Source organism: Callithrix jacchus, chromosome 22 (genome assembly GCF_049354715.1).
Source record: "Callithrix jacchus isolate 240 chromosome 22, calJac240_pri, whole genome shotgun sequence".
In the NCBI taxonomy this organism is placed as follows: domain Eukaryota; kingdom Metazoa; phylum Chordata; class Mammalia; order Primates; family Cebidae; genus Callithrix; species Callithrix jacchus.
In genome coordinates, this window is record NC_133523.1 from 37,746,578 (window position 1) to 37,767,384 (window position 20,807).

The 20,807-nt window shown below is 45.4% G+C and overlaps 1 protein-coding gene across 3 annotated transcripts in view; it reads right to left on the bottom strand.

Annotated features, from left to right (window-relative positions):
* LOC100390487 (pregnancy-specific beta-1-glycoprotein 7) overlaps positions 1–20,807 on the bottom strand; it is a 44,533-nt gene that overhangs the window by 9,609 nt on the left and 14,117 nt on the right. For 2 of the 3 annotated variants that reach the window (XM_035283798.3, XM_035283797.3), the window contains exons 1-2: positions 7,126–7,259; positions 5,855–6,214 (exon numbers count right to left, since the gene is read on the bottom strand). In XM_035283798.3, the coding sequence (XP_035139689.1) occupies positions 5,855–6,214; positions 7,126–7,189 (424 nt within the window). In that variant the 5' untranslated portion in view covers positions 7,190–7,259. Of the gene's footprint in view, positions 1–5,854; positions 6,215–7,125; positions 7,260–20,807 lie in introns of those variants that run through there. The other variant, XM_035283799.3, reaches the window with a different exon arrangement.

The window sequence follows — 20,807 nt, forward strand, 5'->3', positions numbered from 1 at the left end:
GCAGAGAAGAGAATGGTAGTTGCCAGGAGCTGGGGTCAGGGGAATAGGGCATGTTCCATGGGTGTGCAGTTTCAGTTATGCAGGATGAGGAGGTTTTAGAGATCTGCTGTACAGCTTCATGCCTATAGTTTATACGAATAAAACATTCCTTATGCAGAAAGCCTAAAACCAGAAGTGTTTTGGATTTCTAACTTGGTTTGATTTTGTAATGTCTGCAGTGTACTTAATGGTTTAGCATCCAAAATCTGAAAACGGTTAAATCCAAAATGCTCTGGTGAGCACTTCTTTTTCGCATCACAGAAGTGGTCGGAAGTGTTGGATTTGGGGGCATTTCAGATTTTGGATGCTCAATTTGTAGTACTGTAAAAAGTTGTCATGAGTTCAGACCTCATGTTATGTTCTGACTCTAGTAACAAAAAATATTTGGTGGCAACATGAAAATGTTTTCATCAGTGGGAATTTTTACTGATGGTCCAAACATCTAAGATCAATTGCTGGCAGTGGTATTTCTCTTGATACCAAAATAAGGTTTAGGAGTGTTGTAAATTCCAGCAGGATCACACTATGCTCAATGGAAGAAGCTGAAGGTGATTTGAAATGAGCCACTCCCTAAGTAGAGAGTCCCAGTGAAAGGACAGAACTGGTGAGAGAGAGAGTCTTAGGTGTGTCAGTTACATAAAGGGAGGAATGATGCCAAATTAAGAGAAGTGATGTGTGTTATGTTAGTAAATACAGAAAGAGCTCCCTCTTCTAATTTCTGTGCAGAGTCAGAGAAAACGGGGAGGAGCTCAAAACAGGTATGTGAAATGCTTTCTTCATTTACTCTTAACCTCAGGAAACACAACTAGAGTTTAAGTTCATGTTAATTAGGAAGAGTCTAAGTGAGATGCCAGTGGCTCGTGTGTCTCTCCACATGAAGAACCCCAACTTCTGAAAATGGCATCCTCATGAGGAAACAGGTGTATGTGGAACAGACAGTAAAACCATCAGATAGCACCCACCTGGCCACCTCCAACTGGTCCCCCAAACCACCAGTACTCCCATTACATGTATGTTACACACTTTGTGGTGGACCACAGCTATAAACTTTAAAAATTGCTATTTTCAGTACAAAATATTAATCATGTAGTTGAATATGTTGTTCTGCTTTTTCCCCCACCCTTTTTGAACTTTCCTGTTTCAGTTTTGGACGTTCCTGTTGACACGTCCTCCAGCTAGGGATTCTTTCCTCAGCTGTGTCCAGTCTATCAGTAAGCCCATCAAAGGCATTCTTCATTTTTGTAACAGTATTTTTTATCTTTAGCATTTCTGTTGATTCTTTCTTAGAATATTCATCTATCTGCTTACATCATTCATCTGTTCCTGCATGGTGTCTACTTTTTTAATTATGACCCTTAATCACATTTCTTTTAAATTCGCAATGTGGGCTGGGTGCGGTGGCTCACACCTGTAATCCCAGCACTTTGGGAGGCCGAGGCAGGCAGATCACCTGAGGTTGGGATTTTGAGACCAACTTGACCAACATGGAAAAATGCATCTCTACTAAAAATACAAAATTAGCCAGGCAGGGTGGCAGGAGCCTGTAATCCCAGCTACTCAGGGGGCTGAGGCAGGAGAATCGCTTGAACCTGGGAGGGAGAGGTTGTAGTGAGTGAGATCTTGCCACTGCACTCCAGCCTGGGCAACAAGAGCAAGAACTCCATCTCAAAAAAAAGAAAATTCCCAGTCTGATAATTTCAACACATCGATATCTATGTTTTGTACTGATCCTTGCTCTGTCTTAATATATATATGAAGTTTTTTTTTTTTTTTGGTCATAGTCTGTCTTGTATGATTTGTTGAAGTCAGACATGATGTACTGGGTAAAGGGACTTGAGGGAGCAGGCGTTCAGTGATGTGGTGGTGAGTGTGGAGAGGGAAGGGTTCTGTGGTCCTGGATGAGGTCTGTGCCCTGGGCTGTGAACGTCACGAGTGCCCCTGGGCTGTGAACATCACAAGTGCCCCTTGTGACATTCACAGCCCAGGACACAACAACCTGAAGGCTCTCAGTTTTTCCTCATTTTAGGTGAGACATAATGGCTAGAAGAATTTGCAGTTGGATATTTTCTCTCCTACAGGCCATTTAGGCTCTGACAAGACCCTGGCTGATTAGGCTGTGGTAAAATAGTTTACCTTAAAGACAGGTCTTATTAAGAAGAATAGAATTCACTGGCATATCTTCAAGTTGTTCCTTTACCCTCCCCCCACAGAAAGGATGAGGAGATTTCTACTGAATATTCACTGCAAAAACCTGGTAGAGCCCCAGAAGCTAAGAGTCACAAAAAGTGCCTGTGTTGTCAAGCGTGGTCCATCCCCTCGAGTGTTTCCCTCTGGGTCTTGTCTGCACTGATTCTTTGGCAACTCACCAGTTACAGTTCAGGTTCTCTGTCCCCAGCACTGGTTCCCACGGGGGTTTCTGTGCCTGGGTTTCTGCTCAGATGAGGTTGCTGATCTGTCTTTGCCTGTCACTCTCTCCAATATGTGGGTCAGTTGGCACTGAGACCTCACATCTCTGAGGGATTTTGAAGAGTTGTTGATTTTTGAGTTTGTTCAGCTTTTTACTTGCTGTTAGATCTGAATGACAAATCTCCAGCTTGTTATATGCCTGACAGGAAACCAGAAGCCTCTAGGAAGTGACTGGAGGATGTGAGTTCCACAGCAGGTTGAGGACGGAATCACAAGTGACGTGGGTGAAATAAGCCCATGGGGTTTGGGGACTGCAGGCTTGTCCAGCCTGTGACACCCTGGTGAGTCAGTGCAAAGATTACAACAGTGAGAGCAAACTCGATGGCCGACTCCATCTGGTGTCTAGCCTCAGGCTGGCTGTCCTCACTCATTCCTGGGCATAGGCCAGGCTAACCATGGGCGGAATTTAGTTTATGGTTTAACTTTGAAGCAAGAGTGATAATAGTTCCTCCGTGAAACTAATTCCCTTATTGCCCAGGGACTGCCTTTGTAAAACTAATGAAAGAGCATGAGATTAAGATTATAGGAACAGCCTGAATTCTGCTAAAATGTAGGCACAGTCTATAATCCCTTACTGTTCCAATGTCATTAGGCCGGAGTTCACAAAATGTGTGACGAATTGCTCCTGTAGATAACATCACTATTGTAGAACCTGAGATTGGTCTTTGGAGGTTTTTCTCAGATTTTGCATTCTGGCAACCAGCTGACATCATCCATACCCATGACTAATGGCTCATCCATTCATGTGGTACCCACCTAGAGGCGAATTCCACAAAGACAGATCATTTCCCCCCACCAGCATGATTCCATTCTCAATCAATTAGCAGTACTTATTTTTTAGTCCTGTGTCCCTGAAACTCCTTGAAAATCTTTCTTTTTTTTTTTTTGAGACAGAGTCTTGCTCTGTCACCCAGGCTGGAGTGCAGTGGCGCAATCTAGGCTCACTTCAACCTCTGCCTCCTGGATTCAGGTGATCCTCCTGCCTCATCCTCCTGAGTATCTGGGACTAAAGGCATGTTCCACCATGCCTGGCTAATTTTTTTGTAGAGACAGGGTTTCACCGAGTTAGCCAGGATGGTCTCGATCTCCTGACCTTGTGATTCACCCGCCTCAGCCTCCCAAAGTGCTGGAATTACAGGCATGAGCCATTGCGCCCAACCAACTCCTTGAAACTCTAACTCTTGATCCCCTGGGGAGGCTGACTTGAGAAGTAATAAACCTCTGTCCTCCTGTTCGGCAGATTTGGAGTCATTAAAATCTTCCTTTATGCAAATCACTATCTCTATAAATTGGTATTGTTTGTGCAGGAGGCCAGAAGAACTTGTCTGGCAGTTACAGGAGTGGATGGAGGTACTGCCCATCCCTGTCCCATGGTCTTTGCCACAGGTCGGCCTCACACAGGGAAAGAGCCCTGGATGGGGACACAGTGAAAGCTCATTCTCTTAGTGACCTGGGGACATTGGCTTGAGATATCCTGGCAGGAGCGGCAACTCCAGCTGATTTCTGTGCTTTTCCTAATTCCTGGGAAGTGGGCCAGGGTACACCGGGTGGGAAGGGAACAGAATCGTCAGCCTAGTTAGAGGGAAAGTCTGGAGAAGTCCTAAGGTGGAGGAAACTGTGCAGGACACGCCTTGCCAGTTAGAATGAAGCAGGGGTAAGATGAGGGACACGGAGGAGCAGAGAGAGCCAGAGACACCCACGGCAGTGAGCAGAGGGGGCTACAGTGACCTCAGAGACCTGAGGGACCAGGTACCCCCAGTGCCCCAGGACCAGAGAGCCCTGAAAACCTTCCAGTAGCCAAAGAGCTTCAAAGTCACATGAGGTGGGGTAGCTTTAGGGGCAAGAGGTAGAGGGGGGATGAAACATGGGCATCAGCCTCTGAAGGACAAGGGACAGGTGTGGCTAGAACGTCTTAGGATTTTGCATCCAGGATCCAGTCTCTAAACGGGTTACGGATCATTCATTCCTTCATTCAATTCCTTCATTTTTGATGTGATAACTCCTGAGTATGTGTCTCTCGCTGGGCCTGTGCTGGTGCAGGGTGCGAGTGGGGAAAGAAAATAAAGGCCTCTCCTGTATCCTCTCACGAGAGTGACGTCACTGCTTTGGAAAACACAGGATTTTAGATTCAGTGATGGAGGTTAAGATCTAAGGGGGAGGCCTGGACCGTTTTTGCCCTGACTCTGACAGTTGAGGCAAGCGATTTAGTTCTCGAGTACAAACTAAGCAGCTGTCCATTTGCTCTCACTTCTCTGAGGATTGGATGCCTACGAAGAAGGGATTTGAGCCAGTAAATGACTGTGGGGTCCTGAGACCCCAGTAAGCCCTCACTTCCGGTGGAGAGGATGGGCCTGTGGCTGCAGACAGATGTCACGGGACTCTGACCTGCCCTTGGTGTTTGTGTGACTCTGGTTCCGTGGCTGTGCCTTCCTGAGCCTCAGTTTTGTCTCCATCAAAGCCTGTGGCTTTTCATGCTCTGTAAATCCACTTTAAATTACTCACCTGACCTAACGCTTGGCACAGCATTTATAAATAATATTCAATTTATAAATAAATAATAAACAGCGTTTATTATGACTTGCCTCCATGAGAGAGTACCTTTAGGTCAGATCCCTGGGACAAGCTGCTGCCAGTATCTCTTCTGTCTTCTGTTTCTGCTTCTGGGGACACTGGACTTTCTATGGAGCGTCCCAAACCTCCCAAGGTAGTTGGCCGATGGCCCACAAAGCTTGTCTTTCTGTCCTCACTACTCTGAGTATCAGGTGAAGAAGGTTCTGTCCTTGCCCAGATGAGGCTCTGAGGGCTGAGCCCTGGCTGGTGAGCAGCTCCAGGAGCCACCATCCTCAGACAGCTGGTAAATCCTTGCTCGCAGTAAGCCCTGCCCAGGAAGCCATGACCCAGCCCTCACACAGGCTTCTCAGCTTTATCTGGAGTAAGGCTTTTGAGATAGGGGCCTGGGGTTGGGGCTTCTAGGGCTGAGCTTCTCTGAGAGTATCCCAGGGGACCCCTCAGGCCAAGCCCTACTCCATTCTCCAGGGTCTTCCTCAGGGTCAGGTTTATGGAGAGGGCATGGGGTGCTTGGCTGAGACTGATCTCCCGCTGAGTCCCCGCTGTCAGACTGTCCTTCCTCTGCAGTGAATGTCTGCAGGATCTGGATGCGGGAAAGGAATTCTGATCTGTCGAAGTTTGTCTCCCCTGTGTGTGTCCTGTGCTAAATGCCCAAACCCCAAATTGGGACATAATGCAGAGAGGGACACAGACAGTCCAGGTCTGACAATTCTATGTGTGCAAAGTAGAAGTGACTACCCCGCAACCCGACACCACCCAGGGATTCTGTGGAATCACTCACGGTGTAAGGTGAAATGTCCAGTTTCTCCATTATTCCTATCACCTTGTGTGATGACTTGTAGGGTGTAGGGTCCTGCGTCATTCTGGGTGACCTTCTCGATCAGCAGGGATGCATTGGGATATATTGTTTCTCGTCCAGTGTGTGCAGGCCCAAATATAGTTATGTGACGGTCTATTAAAAATGCTGTCATGTAGTGGTTGATGTCCATGATTTTCCCTCTGTACCAGCTGTAGCCAATAAGATTCTGGGGCAAATTGTGGACAAGCAGAAGAACATCCTTCCCCTCTGAAACAACGTGTGGCTGGGCTTCAATCATGACTTGGGCAGTGGTGGGTGGGTTCCAGAAGTTTAAAAGTGATGCTAGGAGGTAGAGAGAGCATCTGTCAATATGGAGACTTATATATTGGGGTGAAAAGATGGGGCTCTGGGTCCTGAGAAGGTCTCTTTAATCCTCAGCCTTGAAGAGACACACAACTATACCTTTTGTGTGTGCGTGCGCGTGTGTGTGTGTGTGTCCTGCTGTCCTACTGGGTCAAGGTCAGCAACATGACCCCCATTCCTTCAACACTTCTGACCTTGGCCTTTTTGCTGTTCGGAATCCTCTTCCCTAACGGCTGCCTGGCTCCCTCCCCACCGCCCTCAGATCGTGCTCACATCAGGGCACCCTTAGAAGCCTTCTTTCTGACACCTCCTCCCGAGACCCTGGGTCTTCCCTTTCTGACCTTTCCCTGCTCTGTTCCCTCCAGGGCTCTTGTCAACACCTGACCTCACACTCTAGATCTCTTTGCGTGTTTGTCTTCCTCCCCATGAGCGTGAGCTCCATGAGGACAGACGCTTGTGGTCTTGGCTGCACGCTAACACCCGGGAAAGACTGCAGACAACTGTGGATGTGAGAATTCCCAGAGCCCTCCACATCCTGGTGGTGTTTTTTTCCTTTTCCAACTATGGAGGTTTTTGGCTGAGGACACTGTTTCATGCCCTGCTTATGTTTTTATTTTAAATGTCATCTGATATAGTTCTTATTTTATGAAATGTAGTGGCCAGTGATAATTAACCAGGAAAAGAGAACACTTGAGATTTTCCTGCCTCTTCCCAATTCCATTTCACTGAGATTTTCCTGTTTTAACCTCTGTCCCTTTCTGGTGTATTTTCCCCCTATCTAGACTCCAACAGAGCCTTCTTTCTTTTGTAGAGCCCCGTCCTCCCCAGGAGACCCCAGCCAGTAACTGCACTTCCTCCTCCTGTCCTCTCCCAGGAAGTTCTCTCCTCACCTGTGAGCAGGAACCCCTGCCAGGTGATGGGCTGTGTGCAGGGAGGTGCTGAAGGGAACACCATGGTCTCTGCTGCCTGCGTGTCCTCCTCAGATCACGGCTGCCAGCTCTGCTCTCCTTCCTCCTTCTGCACTGAGCCTCTTCCCAGGGCAGGAGCACTTCTTAGTCTCATGGGCGGGGTCTGTACCCAGGACACCTCTCATCCCCTCCCCTCGGTCCTGCCTCTGTTTTCCCTCCTTCTCTTTTTCCTTTTCTCTGTGTTTCCGGCCCCTGGGAACTGCTCTGCCTCCTTCAGCAGTGATTCTCTCACCCACCTCTACACACACTATGTGCAGAAACACACACACACACACACACAGACACACACACACACACACACACAGACACACACAGTCACACACATACCCTAAAAGTTGGGCAAGCACAGTCCTGAGCCTCAGCCTCCTGCTGTCCCCATGGCTCAAGGTTGGGATGCACATTCACACCCTTTGCCCTCTCTCATCCCCACCTGGGTCTTCCCTTCAGTGCAGGGGCCTGGGGCTGCACCAGGTCCCTGTCACAGCGACACCCGACTGTGCTGTGGGTCAGCTGAGTGTTGGCTGGTGAGAGGGACCCTTCCTTTCTCTGATTGCATCTAACTTGGCTGCAGCCTCCAAGGATGGACATTGAGGACCTGGGTGTCCCAGAGGAAACTGTCCTTCCTGGAGGTGCGCAGGGTAAATCTCTCATGCCCCTTGGGAGGAGAGGCCTGTGCTGGTTGCTCATAGTCCCATGGTCACAGGGACAGTTCTCAGTCATTCTCTTGCCCCCTGGGGTCTGGCAGCTGAGCTGGGGCTCAGGGTTTTTCGTGTTTTTCCTGACCATCTTGGGTGTCCTCTCTTCTCTGCCCGGCTGATTGTGCTGTGGTCCCCGCACCTTTCCCGTGGTGGTGCAGCAGGATGTTGGGGTTGACTCAGGGTGGCTGGCAAAATATTAGGGAAATATTAGGGAAAGTTAGAAGGATAGAGTCTCAAACCTTTTGGAGGGCCTAAAGGTTTCGATGGAACAGCCTGAAGGCAGCCAGTTCATGACGTTGGAATTTTATCATGGGGTAAAAGATAGAGCAATCAAATTTCCCCAGCTGTCTGTTTACCCCACATCCCTTTGTCTCTACTCTGATTTGTTTGATCATGTAACCTGTCTGCAGGATGAGCCTCTCAGGGGAGGTCAAAGGGGAATTACCCATTAATAGTGTTTACTCTGAGCCCAGAACCTAAAGGTTTTATCATTTGTAAAACCACTCTTTTAACCATGTTAATTATCCACAAGCATGTTGACTTAGAACCTCTGTTCTAAAATGTATCCTGAATACATTTTACATGTGAGGATGGAGAGGGAGTCTTGGTCAGTTGGCTGCAGCTGCCGTCTGAAAGCAGCCTATGACCAGCCCTAGCCCACTGGAATCACTGTAATGGGTGTGAGAGTGCATTTATTCATCCGTTGCTGAGTCAAGGTCTGCAGGACAGACCTCTGCAGGTGGTGGTGACCCTGACATGATCGAGGTCTCAGCAGGAAGCGGGGAGTTACCCAGGAATCCCGTAGGACATGGATCGTTAACACTCAGGAGGGGAAGCCTGGGACAGAGCAGGGGCTCAGAACTGGAGAGATTCATCCCGACTTACTGCGTGGCCATGATGGGCTCAGCCCTCCATGTGCTGACATACTCAGGGGTCTGTTCTGAGGGTTATGACCTGGCCAAGCTGCTCTCTCTAGGGGAAGAAAAGGCAGTGGCCAGAAGGTCTGTCTGGAGGGACGTTGCTCACACCTGAGAGGGTGAGTGGGGATGGGTTGTTTCTAGGAGCAAAGAGAACTAATACCCTTTGTTTTCCCCCTATGAACACAGGAGAGGTCGGTTTTCCCTCCTGACTTCACGAGGGACAGCCGGGGGTAGGCGGCCACATCCCAGATGGTGCCTGTGCGTGATCATCACACGCACTCTGTGCCTCCTGGGGTGCAGCAGGCAGGTCACAGGGTGTCTGACTGATTTCCAGGGACTCTGTGGGACCCCAGGCAGCCACTGTTCTGTGTCAGTTCTAGGCTTGGCTTGGGATGCCCCAGAGAACAGGACAGATGGAGTGTGGGTGGGCACTTAGAGAGCAGTGACAGAAAGTGTTGATGAGGATGGAAGGAGTTCATGAAGGGAAAGTGCCCAGTGTGGCTTCATGTGCACAAGCACGGCCCTGGGAGATGTCCTATTGGCTCAGATCCAAGGAAGGAAAGAATATGGGGGAAGGAACTGTTTGTAGAGGGAGTGGCCATCAGTAGGGAGGAGCTGACAGAGTCCCTGTGGGGATCTCAGAGAGCGAAGAGGATGTGGGAGGATGTGAGCCAAGGTGACCCTGGGGGACCATGCGGGTGGACCATGCTGGGCTCTGGGCCCTGAGAGGTCAGCAACCCCCAGGGAGGCTCCAGGCCAGGAGGGACTCTTCTGCCCTCTGGTGGACAGGGAGGGAAGTGTGGACAGCAGCATTCCCAGGCCAGCCTGTGTGTTTTATTCCACGTGGATCTGCACGTTCCACATGAGGTCACACATATGTCATGTGACAGCTCCATCACCTTCCAGCCCCGTGAGTCTCAGTCTCCGTAGCTGTAAGTTTACTGTTCTTCCTCTTTCACAATCAACCAAGTGTCCCAAACGCAGATTTTTGTCACCTCCTGTGAGTTTGTGTTTATGTGCAGTAGGCAGCACTGTGGATACCCTGGGGGCAGTGACATCTGGGTCTGGGACTGCACATGGGTTTAGGAGCAGAAGAGGGAGCATCAGGGCAGGAAGATCAATGTCAGGGGAGCAGGGACAAGTCATTTTCATTTCTCATTCCCAGAGGCCAGAACCCAGGATCCTACTCCAGGGCACAGCACCGCACCCTGCTGGTGTCCGTGGGTATCTTGAGTGCTCATAATGTTGTATTGCCTTAGCATTTAGTTTTTAAGGTGTAGTTTTACTTGCCTCACATCAGAGGCAGGGCTTGGTCACCATGGCTGTTTCTAATACTGTACCTGGGTCAAGTGGCTCCAGTTGGTGGCCAGAGAGAAAATCTTAGAGGCATCTCTCATGCTTGCTTTGCTGGGCTCCCCTCTCTCCAGCTGCTTTCTTTACACTGACAGTTCTGACATTTGCCCTCAAATTTAAAGTGACCACCTCAGTGCACACATGTAATCCCAGCTACCCTGGGCGCTGAGGCAGGAGAATTGCTTGAACCTGGGAAGTGGAAGTTGTGGTGAGTTGGAGATTGTGCCATTGCACTCCAGCCTGGGCAACAAGAGCAAAACTCCATCTCAAAAAATCATAATAGCAAGAATTAAAAAATAAATAAATGAAGTGAGCACTTCTCAGTCACAGTGTGATCTCCTGGTCCTAGTGTTTACACATCCATTAATGCTCCCTGCTGGAAACCTGTCAGATAACACCCTGGACTTAATAAAGCCATTGGCTACAGGTCCCTTCTCTCCTCCCTGCCTGGGCTCACTGACCTCTGTGTCTGTGGTCTCCAGGTGTGCTGAGTGCTCCCCAGTGTCTGTAAGTAGTAAAAACACTTAGACTTTCACATTGTGGTTGTATCACCATGTTGGGGATTCAGTCAGGGTAGTGGCAAAATATTCAGGGAGATATATTAGGGAAAATCACAGAATAGTCTCAAACCCTTTTGAAAGGCCAAAGGGTTTTTTTTCTGTAGTTCTTGGCTAAATGTAGCCTTCTCCCCTTACATAAATTAGAGTAGAAAAAGAGGAATGTGAGGAGTTTACCTGACTAGCTTGTTTACTCATGTGGTCCTACACAGTTAACCTTTGATCATTCCAGATGGCCCTCTCGGTGGGGGAGGTCAATCATGGATATTACCCACTAATGGTGTTTGCTTTGGGTATTGGAACTTATCTTTAATCTTTAACCTCTAGTGGTGTTGACTCAGTTTTTGTCATTTAATATGTGCTCAATGAAGACTGGTGAGGCCAGTGTGTCAGCGCCGCTATCTCTTTATAGCACTCTCCTCTGTGTGGCCACGGACACTCAGTCAAACTGGCAAAGCATAATATCTGTGTGTCAGTGTACTTTACTCACCTATCATTGTGTCAGGGTCTGCAGGACAGACCCCTGCAGGTGGTGACCCCAACAGTGGTACCCATGTCACCGTCGCTGCAAAGATAGCATGCTGGAACCCATGAAATGAAGATTAAGAGGACTGCACCGTCAAGTCAGTAAACAGTGAGTAAGTCATTGGTACCTGCTGGGGATTACCAAGATCAGGGGTGGGGGATTGTTCAGGCTGAGGTTTCATCATGGGACAACACTTACCAGCTCAACAGAAACAGTATATAGAAGTATTGAAACAACTGCTCAAGGCTAGGGGAACCTCGGTTTCGCAGGCTCAATTAAGGGGCCTAACGCAAGCTGTTGTTCCCACAGCCCATGGTTCCTGGCAGAAAATATGCTAGACGTAAAGCTCTGGGAACAGGTGGGGAGAAATCTTAGCATCATGCACAGGGTGAACGGTCCCAGTAACATTATCACTGGGCCAAAATAACAAAGAGGAAATGGGGGTTCTGTCTGAGACCCCTACTCCAATAGATAAGCAAGCAGCATTAGAAAGGGCACAGTGGCTCATGCCTGTAATCCCAGCACTTTGGGAGGCTAAGGTGGGCAGATCACCACAGGTCGGGAGTTTGAGACCAGCCTGACCAACATGCAGAAACCCCATCTCTACTAAAAATACAAATAGCCGGGCGTGGTGGCACATGCTTGTAATCCCAGCTACTCAGGAGGCTGAGTCAGTAGAATTGGTTGAATCCGGGAGGTGGAGGTTGCATTGAGCCAAAATCATGCCGTTGCACTCTGGCCTGGGCAACAAGAGTGAAACGCAAACATGAAACAAAACAAAACAAAAAAAGGGAGTTCTTAGCCTGCCCCTTAATACAGGATTGACAAATCGATCAGGTACCTAAAAGGATATGCAAAAGTATTAAAGAGATAACAGAGAGAAGATTGCCCTGTCTGGCATCTTTGATTCCTCCACAGGCATCTTTCAGAGTTGCATCTCCCACCTCTCAGCCCACCCAAGTCCTTGAAAGCCAATGGCTGGAATGTGTGTCACAAGACAGATGTACGATGATCCAAGGGCTCCAGGACAGTGAGGCCACCTGCTCTGTCTTAGGGAAGCACAGGCTTTCTCACGTGTGGATTGAGCAGCAGTGTTGGGTCATGAACAGACATGTGAGTGGGAGTCACAGCCCCTGGTACCCCTCCCAGTCCTTCCCTACTCAGCTGACTGGCTGGCCCACCTTGGGTTCCTTACCTGGAATGTGCGACTGCTGGGTCCCTTCCAAATTCCATCCTACTTTGCCCCCTTAGATGTGTTTTCTCTACAGCTTCCCTTTCCAAGTACATTCTAGAGATAATAATGGGAGTTCCCACTGTTCTGAAACCCTGAAGGATGTCCTAGGACTGGATGTTTGAGCAGAAATAACCCAGTGGAGACCAGAGTCAAGCTTGGAGGTCAGTTCAGCCATCAGGCAGTGGAGGCACAAGGGGGGGCAGTTTTCCCCAGATGTTTCATAGTGACTGACTTGAGCCAGTGACCTCTAAAGATAGAGCAGAGTCCAAGGAATGACCTAGAAAGAGTGAAGGGGACAGGTGAGAGCTGGTGGCTTCGGAGCAGAACCATGTTTCCTGTCCTGGGTTGTTGAAGTTTCCTCTCCTTCTACAGAGGGCAGGTGAGGACCATGGAAATCCTTCTAGCAGTACACGTGGACATTTGCAAATGCAGGGTTGACTGGTGGAAATGGGGAGCATGACCTGCTGGAAATCTGGTCCTCATGGACCATGTGTGTTTCATGGATATGAGACAGAAATTTGGGAAGAAGTTTTGCAAATATTTTCTTCCACTGGACATTCTACTCGGATTCCATGGGTTTGACTACTCTGGGGACCTCATGTAAGTGGATTTCAGAGTGAATCAGAGGAGAGACTGCTGGTTGCCAGAAGCTGGTAGTGGGGAGAATAAGGAGTTGTTCATGGGGGTACAGTTTCAGTTATGGGAGATGGGGAGGTTCTAGAGATCTTCTGTACAGCTTGATGCCTATAGTTCACACAGATTGAGTATTTGTTATGCATAAGACTTAGGATAAAAGGGGTTTTGTATTTCTGACATTTTTTGATTCTGAAATATTTGCCATACACTTACTGGTTTAGCATCCCATATCTGAAAGATTCAAGATCCAAAGTGCCCCAGTGAGCATTTCTTTTTAGCATCAGATTAGTAAGCAAAAGTGGAAGGTGATGCGCCAAATATATACTTCCCCCTCCCCCACCCCCGCTTTTTTTCCACCATGATAAGGTGGAAAGTTCTGATGACACTTACAAGTTTTATTCTTGTATATCTGTTTTAGTTCTTTATAGTCTTTGGTGAATTCCATGCTGGCCATGCTGCACCCGTATATTTTTTAATGCTTTGAGATGTGAGAAGGGTGATGGTTATTTTCTATGTCATCAGAACTTTCCACCTTATCATGGTTGCTTCTTTTTCTCAGTGTCTTTGTTGTGGCAGTCATTAATAAGAGCCTAATTCTGCAGAAAATGTTACTGGGATTCTGGTAGGGGTTGGGTTGAAGCTGCAGCTCACTTTCGGTAGTACTGTCTTCCTAACAGTATTGAGTCCAAGCTGGGCATGGTGGTGCATGCCTATAGTCCCAGCTACTCGGGAGGCTGAGGCAGGAGAATTGCCTGAACCCAGGAGGCGGAGGTTGCAGTGAGCCGAGATCGCGCCATTGCACTCCAGCCTGGGTAACAAGAGTGAAACTTCGTCTCAAAAAAAAAAAACAAAAAAACAGTATTGAGTCTTTCAGTCAATAAATGTCTTTCCATTTATTGATGTCATCTTTCTTTCAGCAATATTTTGTAGGTTTCAGGGTAGAATCCTTTGATCTTTTTTGATTAAAGTTATTTCAAAATATTTTATTCTTTTTGATGTTAATATGAATTGAAATTCTTAATTTCCTTTCAGATTGTTCATTGTTCGTGCATAGAAATGCAACTGATGTTTGCATGTTGATTTTGTATCTTGCAACCTTACTGAATTTATTATTGCCAACTTTTTAATTGTACTTTAGGTTCTGGGGTACATGTGCAGATCATGCAGGATTGTTGCATAGGTACATATATGGCAAGGTGGTTTGCTGCCTTCATCCCTCGATCACATGTATCTGGTATTTCTCCCCTCATTATCCCTCCTCTAGCTCCCCACTGCTACCGCAGTGTGTAATGCTCCCCTCCCTGTGTCCATGTGTTCTAATTGTTCAACATCCACCTATGAGTGATAACATGCAGTGTTTGGTTTTCTGTTCTTGTGTCAGTTTTCTGACAATGATGGTTTTCAGATTCATCCTTGTCCCTATGAGGGACACGAACTCATTTTTTATGGCTGCATAGTATTCCATGGTATACATGTACCACATTTTCTTTATCCAATCTATTGATGATGGACATTTGGGTTAGTTTCTCAAGTCTTTGCTATTGTAAACAGTGTCACAATGAACATACATGTGTCTTTATAATAGAACAATTTATAATCCTTTGGGTATATACCCAGTAATGGCATTGCTGGGTCAAATGATATTTCTACTTCTAGATTCTTGAGGAATCACCACTCTGTCTTACACAATGGTTGAACTAATTTATACTCCCACCAATATAAAAGTGTTCCTATTTCTCCACATCTTCTCCAGCATCTGTTGTCTCAAGATTTTTTAATGATTCCCATTCTAACTGGTGTGAGATGGTATCTCAATGTGGTTTTGATTTGCATTTCTCTGATAACCACTGATGATGAGCATTTTTTCATAAGTTTGTTGGCCTCATTTATGTCATCTTTTGAAAAGTGTCTTTTTTGAATGGGTTTGTTTTATTCTTGTAAATGAGTTTTAGTTCTTTGTAGATTCTGGATGTTAGTCCTTTGTCAGATGGGTAGACTGCAAAAATTTTTTCCCATTCTATTGGTTACCAGTTCACTCTAATGACTGCTTCCTTTGCTGTACAGAAGCTCTGGAGTTTAATTACATCCCATTTGTCTATTTTGGCTTTTGTTGCCATTGCTTTTGGTGTTTTAGCCATGAAATCCTTGCCTATGTCTATATCCTGAATGGTTTTGCCTAGGTTTTCTTCTAGGGTTTTTATGGTGCTAGGTATTATGTTTAAGTCTTTAATCCATCAGGTGTTAATTTTAGTGTAACGTGTCAGGAAGGGGTCCAGTTTCTGCTTTCTGCACATGGGTAGCCAGTTTTCCAAACACCATTTATTAAACAGGGAATCCTTTCCCCATTGCTTGTTTTTGTCAGGTGTGTCAAAGATCAGATGGTTGTAGATGTGTGGCATTGCCTCCGAGGCCTCTGTTCTGTTCCATTGGTCTATCTCTCTGTTTTGGTACCAGTACCATGCTGTTTTGATTACTGTAGACTTGTAGTATAGTTTGAAGTCAGGTAGTGTGATGCCTCCAGCTTTGTTCTTTTTGCTTAGAATTGACTTGGCTATGCGGGCTCTCTTTTGGTTCCATAGGTAGTTTAAGGTGGTATTTTCCAATTCTGTGAAGAAGGTCATTGGTAGCTTGATGGGGATAGCATTGAATCTATAAATTACTTTGGGCAGTATGCCCATTTTCACGAATTGATTCTTCCTAACCATAAACATGGAATGTTTCTCCAACTGTTTGTGTCCTCTCTTATTTCGTCAAGCAGTGGTTTGTAGTTGTCCTTGAAGAGGTCCTTTACGTTCTTTGTTTGTTGTATTCCTAGGTATTTTATTCTCTTTGTAGCAATTGTGAATGGCAGTTCATTCTTGATTTGGCTCTCTTTAAGTCTGTTATTGGTGTATAGGAATGCTTGTGATTTTTGGTACATTAATTTTGTATCCTGAGACTGCTGAAGTTGCTTATCAATTTGAGGAGATGATGGGGTCTTCTAAATATACAATCATGTCATCTGCAAATAGACACAGTTTGACTTCCTCCTTTACTAATTTTGAATACCCTTTATTTCTTTTTCTTGCCTGATTGCTCTGGCTAGAACTTCCAATACTATATTCAATAGGAGTGGTAAGAGAGGGCATCCTTGTCTAGCGCCAGATTTCAAAGGGAATGCTTCCAGTTTTTGCCCATTCATATGATATTGGCTGTGGGTTTGTTGTAAATAGCTTTTATTATTTTGAGATACATTCCATCAATACCTAGTTTATTGAGAGTTTTTAGCATAAAGGGCTTCTCTGCATCTATTGAGATAATCATGTGGTTTTTGTCCTTGGTTCTGTTTATGTGGTGAATTATATTTATAGACTTGCATATGTTGAACCAGCCTTGCATCCCCGGGATGAAGCCTACTTGATCATTTTGGATAAGCTTTTTGATGTGCTGTTGCAGTCTGTTTGCCAGTATCTTATTGAAGATTTTTGCATCTATGTTCATCGTGGATATTGGCCTGAATTTTTCTTTTCTTGCTGAGTCTCTGCTGGGTTTTGGTATCAGGATGATGTTGGTTTCACAAAATGATTTGGGGAGGATTCCCTCTTTTTGGATTGTTTGGAATAGTTTCAGAAGGAACAGTACCAGCTCCTCTTTGTATGTCTGGTAGAATTCAGCTGTGAACCAATCTGGACCTGTGCTTGTTTTGGTTGGGATGCGATTAATTGCTGCCTCAACTTCAGCCTTTATTATATTTCTCCTGGCTTCTCTTAAGCTTGGATAAATTCCTAGATGCTTACACCCTCCCAAGCCTAACAAGCCTAAACCAGGAAGAAGTTGAAACCTTGAACAGACCAATAACAAGGGCTGAAGTTGAAGCAGGAATTAAGAGCCTACCACCCAAAAAAAGTCCAGGTCCAGATGGGTACCCAGCCGAATTCTACCAGACATACAAAGGGGAGCTGGTACCATTCCTTCTGAAACTATTCCAAACAATCCATAAAGAGGGAATCCTTCCCAAATCATTTTATGAGACCTACATCATCCTGATACGAAAACCCAGCAGAGACTCAGCAAGAAAAGAAAAATTCAGGCCAATATCCATGATGAACATAGGTGCAAAATCTTCAATAAGATACTGGCAAACAGATTGCAACAGCACATCAAAAATCTTATCCACATGATCAAGTAGACTTCATCCTGGGGATGCAAGGTTGGTTTAACATACGCAAGTCTATAAAGGTAATTCACCACATGATTATCTCAATAGATAAATTTTGTCAAAGGCCTTCTCTGCAATAGCCCTTTATGCTAAAAACTTTCAATAAACTAGGTATTGATGGAACGTATCTCAAAATAATAAAAGCTATTTACAACAAACCCACAGCCAATATCATACTGAACGGGCAAAAACTGGAAGCATTCCCTTTGAAATCTGGTGCTAGACAAGGATGCCCTCTCTCACTACTTCTATTGAATATAGTATTGGAAGTTCTAGCCAGAGCAATCAGGCAAGAAAAAGAAATAAAGGGTATTCAAAATTAGTAAAGGAGGAAGTCAAACTGTTTCTATTTGCAGATGACATGATCGTATATTTAGAAGACCTCATCCTCTCTGCCCCAAAATCCCCTGAAACTGATAAGCAACTTCAGCAAAGTCTCGTGATACGAAATTAATGTGCAAAAATTACAAGCTTTCCTATATACCAATAACAGACTTAAAGAGAGCCAAATCAAGAACGAACTGCCATTCACAATTGCTACCAAGAGAATAAACTACCTAGGAATACAACTAACAAAGAATGTAATGGACCTCTTCAAGGAGAACTACTGCTCAATGAAATAAGAGGACACAAACAGATGGAGAAACATTCCATGTTCATGGTTAGGAAGAATCAATATCATGAAAATGGGCATACTGCCCAAAGTAATTTACAGATTCAACGCTGTCCCCATCAAGCTACCAATGACCTTCTTCACAGAACTGGAAAAAAACACCTTAAACTACCTATGGAACCAAAAGAGAGCCCACATAGCCAAGTCAATTCTAAGCAAAAAGAACAAAGCTGGAGGCATCACACTACCTGACTTCAAACTATACTACAAGGCTACAGTAATCAAAACAGCATGGTACTGGTACCAAAACAGAGAGATAGACCAATGGAACAAAACAGAGGCCTCGGAGGCAATGCCACACATCTACAACCATCTGATCTTTAACAAACCTGACAAAAACAAGCAATGGGGAAAGGATTCCCTGTTTAATAAATGGTGTTGGGAAAACTGGCTAGCCATGTGCAGAAAGCAGAAACTGGACCCCTTCCTGACACCTTACACTAAAATTAACTCCAGATGGATTAAAGACTTAAACATAAGACCTAACACCATAAAAACCCTAGGCAAAACCATTCAGGATATAAACATAGGCAAGGATTTCATGACTAAAACACTAAAAGCAATGGCAACAAAAGCCAAAATAGACAAATGGGACCTAATCAAACTCCACAGCTTCTGCACAGCAAAAGAAACAGTCATTAGAGTGAATCGGCAACCAACAGAATGGGAAAAATTTTTTGCAATCTACCCATCTGACAAAGGGCTAATATCCAGAATCTACAAAGAATTAAAACAGATTTACAAGAAAAAAATCAAGCCCATTCAAAAGTGGGCGAAGGATATGAAGAGACACTTTACAAAACACATATATGAGGCCAACAAACATGAAAAAATGCTCATCACTGGTCATTAGAGAAATGCAAATCAAAACTACATTGAGATACCATGTCATGCCAGTTAGAATGAAGATTATTAAAAAAAATCTGGAGACAACAGATGCTGGAGAGGATGTGGAGAAATAGGAACACTTTTACAGTGTTAGTGGGAGTGTATTAGTTCAACCATTGTGGAAGACAGTGTGGTGATTCCTCAAGGACCTGGAAATAGAAATTCCATTTGACCCAACAATCCCATTACTGGGTATATATTCAAATTATAAATCGTTCTACTATAAGGACACATGCACACGAATGTTCACTGTGGCACTGTTTACAATAGCAAAGACTTGGAACCAACCCAAATGCCCATCAATGATAGACTGGACAGGGAAAATGTGGCATATATATACCATGGAATACTATAAATCCATAAAAAAAGATGCGTTCGTGTCCTTTGTAGGGACGTGGATGCACCTGAAAACCATCATTCTTAGACAAAAGAACAGGAAATCAAACACCACATATTCTCACTCATAGGTGGCTGTTAAACAATGAGAACACATGGACACAGGGAGGGGAGCATCACACACTGGGGTCTGTGGCAGGAGTTGGGGAGGGATAACATAGGGATAAATGCCAAATATAGGTGATGGGGGGAAGGCAGCAAACCACACTGCCATATGTGTACCTATGCAACAGTCCTACATGTAACCCCAAACATAAAATGCAATTAAAAAAAATTGCAATTGAAAAAAATTGCAATTGCTGCAGCAATTGCAATTGCAATTGAAAAAAATTGCAATTGCTGCAGCAATCGTGCCGTCATTTTAACCCTACTCACATTTGTGTAACCAATTTGGAAACGATAGCGGTGAATATCCGTGGAACCTCGTAAAGGCTCATAACAAGGAGCTCTTGCTCCAAAGTTATGTTTGATTTCAGTGATTGACAAAACAAAATCCTCGACTTGAATAAGCAAACTCCTCCTTTAGAATCCTGGACAGAATCCCAACAGGGCTTGGAGAGCCTTAACCCTGGGACTTCTCTTAAACATACTCCCAATGCTTCTTTTATCATTATAGGACTAATGCTATTATGCCTCTGTTTTCTGTTTGTAGTCTGCAGGATCAGGTGGATCACCAACCAGTAACTGAAAGCTGCCCAGCCTGGAATTACCTTTATTCAATTAATACAAAGAATGAAAGGGGCAGATGCTGGAGACCCCAAGAATGTGGGAAGTTACAAACTCAATATACCCCTGGAGGCTATATGAGCTAATAGCAAACTGTCCTCACGAAAGCAGGATGTCGGGAAACTGACAAACTGCGTCTGCCACCAGAAGGAATGCTGAGGGCAGTCACGTCCCAGGTCCCGTGCTCCTTGAGGTCATCCGTGCTCCTTGAGGTTATTATCTACCTGAACATCTGGGACCTGTTGAACAGCAAAGCTGTCCCTGTGATAAATCAAGTAGCTGAACGACAATCACCCCCTCCTCCCTCTTCACTTTACATAAATATGAAGGCTCATGCCATTTATCATGAGATTACTCTGTGACTGAGAGGTGGTCACTTTAAATTTGAGGGCAATGCCAGCACTTTGGGAGGCAGAGGCGGGTAGATCATGAGATCAAGAGTTTGAAACAAGCCTGCCCAACATAATAAAACCCCATCTCTATTAAAAATACAAAAAAAAAAATTGGCTGAGCATGGTGGCAGGTGCCTGTAATCCAGCTGCTTGGGAGTCTGAGACAGGAGAATTGCTTGAATCCAGGAGGCGAAGGTTGCAGTGAGCTGGGATCGTGCCACTACACTCCAGCCTGGGCAACAGTGCAAGACTCTGTCTCAAAATAAATAAAATAAATATGAAGGGCTGTAAAAGCTCAGGGCCTTTGTTCACTAGAAGCAAAGAGCCCCCGACCCCTTCTTTCAAACAGAAACTTAGTCTTTGTTTTCAATTCCACGTTTGTCCTCCTTCGTTCCTGAGATAACTGC